This window comes from Phaseolus vulgaris, chromosome 9 (genome assembly GCF_051622355.1).
Source record: "Phaseolus vulgaris cultivar YP4 chromosome 9, ASM5162235v1, whole genome shotgun sequence".
Taxonomy (NCBI): Eukaryota; Viridiplantae; Streptophyta; class Magnoliopsida; order Fabales; family Fabaceae; genus Phaseolus; species Phaseolus vulgaris.
Genome location: NC_143506.1, coordinates 24,910,673 through 24,920,668, shown reverse-complemented (window position 1 = coordinate 24,920,668; position 9,996 = coordinate 24,910,673). Strand labels below are relative to the sequence as shown.

At 37.1% G+C, this 9,996-nt stretch overlaps 1 protein-coding gene across 1 annotated transcript; it reads left to right on the top strand.

Annotated features, from left to right (window-relative positions):
* The first annotated feature begins 307 nt into the window (after positions 1-307).
* LOC137821315 (BTB/POZ domain protein TNFAIP protein) lies at positions 308-6,200 on the top strand. The gene is made up of 10 exons (XM_068625835.1): positions 308-875; positions 1,312-1,409; positions 1,533-1,575; positions 2,072-2,154; positions 2,234-2,298; positions 3,701-3,756; positions 5,047-5,106; positions 5,332-5,364; positions 5,663-5,728; positions 5,817-6,200. Exons 1-10 carry the CDS (start codon positions 498-500, stop codon positions 5,859-5,861), a joined length of 927 nt encoding a protein of 308 aa, XP_068481936.1. The 5' UTR covers positions 308-497; the 3' UTR covers positions 5,862-6,200.
* The last annotated feature ends 3,796 nt before the right edge of the window (positions 6,201-9,996 follow it).

Genomic DNA, 9,996 nt, shown 5'->3' with positions numbered 1-9,996 from the left:
TTATCGTACAACCATGACATTGTAAATTACTCTTTTGTATGACATATATAAATTTATTATATTAGTTATATATAACTAATATGTTGAGTATGTTTACTTCTTATATATTTATTAAAATAATTATAAATTTATACTTTTAATATAAGTATGTAACATTGTTTATTTTAGTTTTATTATTAAACATAGATATATATAAATAATAAAAAAAATTGCAAATACACCAACACGAGAGAACTGTATTCTACATATTATAATGAGAATCCTTTATTTATATATATATATATATATATATTTATTAATGACAGTGTTTGTGTGTCCGTATTTTAATCTTTACAATTAAAATTTTTAAAGTTAGGAAAATCCCGTATTAATTATAAGATACAAGTTATTATGATTATACATTATTAATTTACTCATCCTTTTCTTTGTTACGTTTTTCCTTTATCTCTCGTTTTGCCTTCTAACAGCTTCTTTGCTAGCAGATATTTACAGAAAAAATGGCGACACCAACCTTCAACGCTCTTCCCTCCTCCCTGAGACTCGAATTGCCTTTTCTTCTTCCATCGAAGCTCAACAAAGCGCGTTTCCCCTCGTTTTCCCTTCCAAACCTTACGCTCCGTCCTGTTATCTGCAGAGCCTCGGAGTCTTCCACCGTTCCACCGAAGAAGCGTTCTTCTAACAACAGAAACTCAAAGAACAACAACAAAAAGAAAAAGAATAGTAAGAGCAAAGCTATAACTACTGATTCCAACTCCGTATACAATCTTGCTCCGCTTCCTTCACTTCCGACGTCACTTCCCAAACCACCGGCGGGATTCGTCGTCGACGAACGCGGCAAAGTTCTCACCGCTTCCTTAGACCGACTAGCCACTCTAGTGAGTTTTTTATTTTTTATTTTTGGGATTCAATTAAAATGTAATTTGTATAGCACATGTGGTTTTGCATTCAAAATATGTGTTGTGTTGTGGTTATGGTCAATTATTTACTGTCATTGTGCAATTTTGGTCGCTGAAATTTGATAGGAAGGCTGTTGACATTGTTATAAATTGGAATGTTAGGGTTAATTCTTGTAATTTCATGGAATGGTAAGATTTTAATAATGTATTAATATTAATCAATAGTTGAAATATTATTTAATTATCGTTAAACTTTTTAAAAAGGTATTAGAACTAACGATAATTATGTCAAACAAAAATACAAGAAATGTGAGCTTAGGGACATGTTAAATGTTCACATTTTTCAGAAGAATATGGAATAACCTAATTTGCCACATTTTAGGAGTGTGACAAATTATGAATGACTTGGTAACAGGTTGATCCGGCTAATAATCTTCCCTTAGAGTGTGTTATAAGGAGAGAATTCACAAGTTCTCAAGGAGACGACTGTTTGTTGCTCTGCCCTGTTGACATGTAAGTAAAAGGTTTCTAAATAGTGAATCCCTGCCCTTTAATCACTATGCTGGTAGTCTGGAATTTTGGTGACCAGTCTTTTAATTATTTATTGACTATTAGATTGTGGAATTTTAACTGCAGGCCTGTCCAGATAGTGAAGAACACAAGTGATGAATGGTCGGATGTAAGTTTTAATTTTGCATTCCATGTCTCAATTTGTTTATATATTCTTGACCTGTTCTCAGAAAATTAACAATGAAGTTCACAATTAATTTTGACGTTGGTATGGTCTCATTGTCAAATCCTGAACTAATCTAAAATGTTCACCCGTCTTCAATAGCAAAACCGTATTGCTTATTATCTTGGGAAAAATTATTTTGTTTTCATTTCTTGATGAAGCTTCAATCCTAGCTCAGCCTCTGTTATCGTCAATCATTACACTATAGATAGTCTCACGCCTAGATTAATGGGGAGGGCTGAATTCGGCAATTGACGTCTAACTTAAAGCGTTGTCAAATCTTTATGAAATTGGTAGTTCATTTAATTGTGTTTTGAACTTTTTTTGAGAAAACACCACGGAGTCCTTTTATTTGGTCCATCCATGTAACTGACCCTACTTGGTGAGGTAAGGTTTTGTTTGTATTTGAATGTTTCATTCCAATTTTATATCTGTGCTTTAGGTCAGTGATGAGGAGCTTGAATCTATTCTGCCCGCTGCTGCTTATGCACTTGCCAAGATACAGTTGTATCTGGTTAATAGTGGGTATGTCTGCCTTTTATTATGATTCAAAGTGTCATAAAATTGTGTTTGATCACTAAATTTTTTTATCTGTCCATATTAGATACTGTTATACAGCCCGTGGTGGTTTTTGTTATTCGGAAGAGGACATATTTGACTTTCATACAGGCAAGAAATTCTTTTTTTGTTTTTTTACTACAGTAGTAATGTCTTATATTTAGATAACATAGAAAATATTCTGGCCCACAACATGGCTGTTAATGTTACAAAGATTCTACATAGTTTATGGGGTGCTATTACATCATGAAGTTTAGACTCTATCTTTTGTGTATGGCCGAAAGCATAAGAATTGTTGAAGGAAAGTTAACTATCATGCTATGGTGCCTTGAGGTCATGAACTTAGGCTCACAAACCCAAGGGACTCAGGCGTAACTAATGGGGTTTAGAGTTTTCTAACACACGAATAAGATGCATTAATCACAGTGATGAATTCACACATGGGGAGGCACATAATAAGCACTGCCATCTATAACACATAGGGGGCAGTTACTGCAGCTGTTAGAGAGCACACAGCATAAATAGGTGTGGTACCATATACCCACATTTTCATGCATGGGTCGTGCATAATCGGGCTTGCTAAGATCTCTTTAGTCTCTCTCTGGTTTTATATGTATCCTCCTCAGCAGGATGTGTTCTATAGTGTTAAAACTTTGGAATTTATGGTGAAAAATACGTCCATGTTGAAGTTTGGTCTTGGTGTTTGAACATTTCTCTTTGGTTTAAAAGCATCTTTCTCTTTGTTCTATTCCTTTCATAAACCCATCATAATTTTTGGTTAATTGTTTTCAGGGAAGTTAATCTTCCCTTTATATAAAAATGAATTTGCTAGCATACAAACATAATATTAAATGGAGTTGCTGATCATTTATTATTTTGCAAATCTGTTTCCCTGTCTATTTTTGTGACATTTGGTTGGTTGATACTCCTTAAGATAATAATTTTTCTTACAAGCATTACTTTTAGATATTGGCACTTTGTTAATTTCATCTACCCATTACTTCCATAATGGTCTGACTAGTTTTATCAACACTAAATTCGTAATACATTGCAAAACTGACAATTTTAAGCTTTTGAAGATAACTTGTTCTATCTCGTATCCAATCTTCATGTGTAAGTTGGGTCAAGAATTTTTGTTTGGTAAAAAAAGTATATATTTCTTACATGCCTTTTTATTCATAAGAATTATGGCATGTCTTCTACACTCATTCTTTCACTTTGTCTACTAATGTGTTTCTGATTTTGATATGGAGAAGAAACATGCTTTACATACACCACTTCCATTTTCCATTTCCCCCAATTTCGGTGTTTGATCTTATTAAATAGATTAAATAAAAGGGTAATATCTAGTCAGGTCAGATACTATCAATTTATTGCCCAACTTTGTACCTTCACTGTAGTATTCTGGAATGAAGATCAGCTTATGATAATTCGGAAATGGAAAGTGATAATATGCTGCAAAACAATTGAATTGCATGTCTAAAATTAATGGACGATGTTTCCCATTTTTCAGATAATAAAGGAGACAGCTTGCCAACTGAAGGTGTAGAAATTGTAAACTTCAGCGTGGTAATTTTATTTACCTTCAATTGCACAAATATGTTTACCTTTAACAGAAGCAAAGCTTCCCTGTTATTTTTTGCTTTTCTGGAATTTGGATGTTTTGACATTTTTAAGCTATTTGATATGTTGAGACTTTTATTCTTCTCTAGGACGCACATAATAATGACTTACTTTCTGAATGATTTTGTATACATTAGATATTCCATTTTTTAATCAGAGTCTTGCTAACTTACACTTGAAAATAATAAATGTGAACAAACAAATATGTTTTCTATCAAATTCATACTATTAATTGAATTCCTTAATACATGTGTCAAAACCTCAATTGTCATATAGAGTGGAACGAATGGAGTAGAAAGGAGAAGAATATTAATGATATGTGTAGTTGTGAAAAAATATAAATTTATGAAAATCTATTGCTGTCAACTAACTTATTTCTTAAGTACTAATGAATTAGGTAATGTAGTCTTAAGAATAGGAATGAAGGGAGTCTAACTATACATCTATTATCATATTTATTTCTTGATAGTATTACTGAGAAAAAAGTAATTAATAGTTCTTCTTTCCTGATGTTAGGAAGTGACAAATAATTTGAGGCAGAGTTATTTTAAAGTTACAAATAAAATAAGATGGTGGGAATAAAATTTTAAATCTCAAATAGGAGATACGGTTTCAATCTCATTTTAAATGGTTTTCTTTCCAATATTGTAATAATTGAATAGGAATAAAATATTTCTGAATTGCTTTAGGAAATTCCTAGCTTGAATGAGTTTAATATGAATTACTGTCTTTAATTTCAGGAAAATGATGAAAATAAATAAGATATTTTTCACATGAGTTCCTAATTTTTAATAGCAAACATATAGCCGTCAAATAGGGGACACTTTCCAATATCAATAATATTTATATTTGCTTGTTGTCTTGAAGATAATGTTGGTGAGTAAACTTGTTGCCTAGTATCTCTGCCGCACCTAATAATATTGTTGCCAACTATTTCTGCGGTACCCTCAAATTCAAGCTAAGCATAGTTCGCACTTGACAATCGTAGAAATTATAAATCATCTTTCAGCCAGTGGATGGTTGTGTTGTCTAGTCACGTTAGCTTCTTTCTGCTATTAATCTATATTGTTTATAACTTTTATATTTATCATACATCTATGGTTAAAGTACTTTTATATATTCTACTAAAGTGACCTCTAGGCTCTAGCACTGACCTTGTGTGTAGAAAGTATGGGGTATAAAAAAGCTAACATGATATATACACCAAGCATGCTTATTTATATCAATTTGCTGCAGGAAGAAGCATACTACATGATATATACACCATCTGATCCACTACTTTTTGTTGCCGTGAAGGTAAGCTTCCCTGTCAAGTTTCTTAAAAACAACTATTTCCTCTGTTGAACGGTTGCCACATTTCATTTCCAATGGCGTTTTTTCTATGATCAAACTAATTCAAACTGTTCAAAATACCACTGTGAACTTAGTATCAAAGTACTCTTGGTTCCCACAGTATATCTGATTAGTATGTGAAACCAATATTCAAAAGCCAAACGTAATTAATTTAGTCTTTCACTGCAGGATCAGAATGGAATTTTGCAAATTGCTGACGATGTAAGTCGGCACTCGACGCTCTCTACAGAATTTGATCGCTATTTCCTTTCTCAGATCCCATGTGTCGCAGCTAATTTAGCAATTTGGTTTTCGCAAACAATTAAAACTTCTTAACAACTTCAGACTGTCATTTTAGTATGACGGTCCTTATTTGCTTTGCACTGGTGTATCCTGTATGCAGGGATGCTTAATACACTCACATTATCTATCAATGTTAGTGCCCGATTATAGGGGAAGGGAAATAAAGTTTCTTATTTCAAGATCACAAGAAGTTGCTAATCTCAACTTTTGTGAACAGGAACTGCTTGAAGATCCTGCTGTCACCAGCGCTATAGATGAGGAGACTGAATTTAATGCCTTGGTGGTGTGTGATTTTATTCTTTCAAAGTGATATTCCTTTCGGTTTAGTTTGACTCTATTCATTTACGTGGTTAGCGTTGTCTTACACGCAGGAGGAAGAAGCTGCGCTCCTTGACGCAATGTTGGGTCAAAGATAACCCCATATTTACTTTCTGCAATAGAGCTGCCCACACTCCCACCAGTGCCTTGCTTTTAGCGGGTTCATTTGCATGTTGAAGAAAGAAGCTACTATTTGTAATTTGTGCCTTAACCCGGATCAAAAAAGTTATCCAACATAGAACAAACATGCACTTAGTAATTTTCCTCTGGACTGCCCCGTCTTGGTCTGTTTGCATATCAACAAATGGCTCCTTTGTCTGTTTGATCAATTTTGTATGTATGCTTACTCCTTATTTTTTTACTTTAATTTTGATACAATAATTTGTAAATGTAATTTTTTTATGACAATTATGATTGAACGACAATTTAAAATTCTACATTATCTAGTGCTTCTAATAGTTATGAGATCATAATGCATATAGAAGTTGAAGTGAAAGTAGTGGTGGAGCTGTTATATAAGTTTTTTCATCTTTTATTTTCAAACCACGTAAAAAGAATTTAAATATTCTTGACTGCTCATTTTTTTTGACAGTTGGCTTTTCATTTTCTTTATATTCCATCATCTTGTACATATATATCTTGGTGAAAAAATGGATTATATGTCTTTATTTGGATCGTGGCTATTGCTGCATGGAAAAGATATATTAAATTTAAGTTTAAGAAAGACTCTGTTTTAATTGAGGGTAGAGTAAAAAAAAAGAGGAAAGAAACAAAATGAGAGTGAGTGGAAATGTTGTTTTGGATTATTAAGAAAATTTGAGAAGTTTGCCCTAGATTTAGTTGATGTTATATAATAAATGTAGTTGTATATTAATATATTTTAAAAATATTTTAATGTAAAAAATAAATTTTTCAAAAATGTAAATTAAAGTTAAAATCAAATTTAAATTTAAATACAAAATTATTATAAAATTTAAATACATAAAAATATATTTCAATAATTAGCAAAATATAAATAATCTAATTTATTTAAATTTATTGTTTTAATATTTTACTTTAATTATTGTAATATAAAATATATATTAAAGTATATTAAATTTATTTTATTAATTGTATTAAAAAATTTATCATTTTATTATATTAATAAAATATATTTATTAAAATTTAATTATTATATATCACACATCAATTTAAAATAAATGATAAAATTAATTATTAAACATTAAAATAAGTTATTTTATAAAATATTAAATTCAAATTATTTTATTTATTATTATAATACTATTTATCATATTATAATTTTAAAGTAAACATTTTATTTTATATTTATTTAAACATATTCAATTATATTTAACGATATAATCAATTATGATTTACGCATAATCGAATTATTTCTTTGTTGATAATTGACTATGGGTGGGTTTTAACCTATACGGGCGACTTCGTCTTTAACCTGGTGATCGCCGATTCTGGTAAGCTGGAGATCGGAACACGCCAATTTAACAACTGGCGACTACACGAGCCCCCCGACTTCCTTCCCTTTTGCCAACCTGGTGCCTTGCCAACACGCCTATACTGTAGCAGGGTGCCACGTCATCACTCCCGACCACCAGGGCGGTACACAAGCCCCCCAGTCTTAAGCGAAGACTTGTCTAGCGAAAAGACTGAAAGAGCCACGTCAACACCGATCTACGTGGCACTGACGCAGAATTCCAAGCGGTTGTACCTTCTGCTGCTCTGACGCTCCACCAAACCCCTCACTCATCGCTCGACACGTGGCTTCATCAACGGCTCTCTTCAGTTGCCGTTTGCGCTTCCTAAACCCATTTCGAAAAAACCCTTAAACCCATTTTTACTCAACACTGTTCCATCACTTTCCCTCGCATTCACGAACGCTCCAACTTCCTTCTGCGAAAAACTCTCAGCGCTCTCCAGCATTCTGAATCACCATCAACCTTCATCGTCTTCCTGATCATCAAAAGGTACCCACTTTCCTTCTTCTGCTGGTTTTCCTTGCATTTTAACCGATTCGCATCATCCTGTAACTGCCTGGTGCATACGCTGTGGGTTGTTTTTCCATTTATCCTTCTGCGTAACTTAGGGCTTCGTCAATCGTCGCAACGAACCTACATTCGTTCGTTTTTCACCTTCCTTCTATGATCGAGTCAGCCTCTGTAACCCCTGATCATTTTTCCTTTCTTCTTCCTTTGCAGCTGCTACCATGACTCGCACAAAGATCACCCCGAATCCTCCTCCTTCATCACGAAACCTCCCTTCACAAGCACACGACCCACCATGAGTTCGTGGCGCTTCATCTTCGCAGGCTGAAAGGCCTGCGTCTTCCCGTCCTGTCCTGGCCCAGGCGACTCCACCTATCGTCGGAGGAGCCCCTGTTCCCCTGCCAGACTTCAAAACCTTGTATCCCTGGGCCAACTCGACCCTTTTGAGGGAGACATCCTCTGTGAACACTGCGGGAGCAGTTTTGCGGCTAACTAAGGGGGATGAGCTTCATCAATCTTTTCACAAGGAGCACGACAAGAAGATGATGGTGCTGCCTTGCCCCCCCGATCTGCCTGTTTGTGCCGATGACAAGGTGAGCGCCGACAGGCCCTTCTGCTTCGTCTACACGACCTTATTCAAGAAAGTGAAGCTCAAGTTCCCTTTCACCCGATTCGAGAGGGAACTCCTAACCGAGCTCAACATTGCCGCCGCCCAGCTTCACCCCAACAGCTGGGCGTTTGTTCGAGCTTTTCAAGTGATGTGCGACCACCTGGGGTTGCCCGCATCGGTGGACGTGTTCCTATTCCTCTTCGAAGCCAAGCACCCAGGGGACCGCCTGTGGGTTAGCTTGAACGCGATTGCTGGGAGGTCCATCTTTGCTATCTTCCAGCAATCCTACAAGGACTGGAAGAGGAAGTTCGTCCAAGTGCGCGCGAATGACAAGGACGCCTCCCTTCTCGACGGCTTCCCCTTGTACTGGGTGGACAAGGGGAAGAAAGAGTCCAAGAGCTGCTTCAGGAGACCCAGAAGTCCTGACAGCATGGGAGCATTGGACAAAGATCTCTGTCTCTTCTGGAAAAGGGTGGCGGACGCCAATATTACTTTCCTTACCACCACCTTGATCTGCTTCGAATTTTATGAAGACCAGCTAGAAATTCGAATAGGTTAGGACATTAAACTGTTGTTTTGATACTGCTTCTGTTTAGCTGTTTCTGGGCGTCTTGTGCGTTATGCGCAAGACTTTGGTTTTACCTTTCCTGCACATATCATCTGCTTTGCTGTTTACTACCTTATGCACTTATTTTTTCCTTGAGTTAACCCATGCATTTTCGTTCCATGTAGACAACATGTTGGGCAAAGGCATGCTCGCTGAACTGAAGGCGCTCGCCCGAAACCACGGGTTGGCGACAGGTTCTCAAACGGTGCCCAACTCGGTGGTGGAGACAACCATCGTCCAAGGGCGATCGCCACCTAAGGAACCTGCCCAACGCAAGAAAATGGTCCTCAAAAGACCTAAAAGGAAAGCCCCTCAGGTGATCCATGAGGAAGAGGAAGAAGATGACGAGGCCACCGAAGACGGTTTGGTCTCAAAGAGGAAGAGGGTGGCACCTTCCTCACCGCCTGCTCCACCCCCTCTTCCAACCTCAACACCTCCATCGACGCCTGCTCCTCCTCCTTCATCGCCACCCCCACAGGCTCCTGCCTCTTCAGTCCAAGCGGTCCCACTGGCCACTGCACCACCTGCAGCTGAGGCCCCAGAGCCAAACTTCATGGAGGACCCCCCAAGCGCCTCTACACCATATGTGTCAGCTGGAGGGGGTCTCCCTTCAAACGCCTTAGCTGCAGAAGCTGCTCCAATCGGGGATGAGGTTGCTCACACCTCTCCGATTCTGATCACCGAGTCCCCGATTCCGTCGCCACGCCAGGATGCACCTACTGAAGAACCCGCTAAGGAAGGTGGCGACGAGAACCAACAACAGGCTCACCTGGTGCCTCTCCAAGCAGCAAACCTCCCTTTGGAGGTCACAAGGATGTGGGAGCCTCTAACTGCCAAGCTGAAGACCATAGCGAAAGATATCCCGGTGATCATAACCAGGGTTGTGGAGGGCTCAACCAGGAGGCTCCAAGACGACTTCTTCAACCTCAAAACCGAAAACAGCACCATGAGGGTCGAGGTGGAGAAGTTGTCTTTCAGCCTGACGCTCGCAGAAATCGAACACTCCCGAGTGGAGG

Coding starts and splice junctions, on each gene's coding strand:
- LOC137821315 (XM_068625835.1), top strand. CDS start 498: ATGGCGACACCAACCTTCAACGCTCTTCCCTCCTCCCTGAGACTCGAA. Junction 2,155..2,233: donor TTGTATCTGGTTAATAGTGG/GTATGTCTGCCT, acceptor TGTCCATATTAG/ATACTGTTATACAGCCCGTG. Junction 2,299..3,700: donor CATATTTGACTTTCATACAG/GCAAGAAATTCT, acceptor CCCATTTTTCAG/ATAATAAAGGAGACAGCTTG.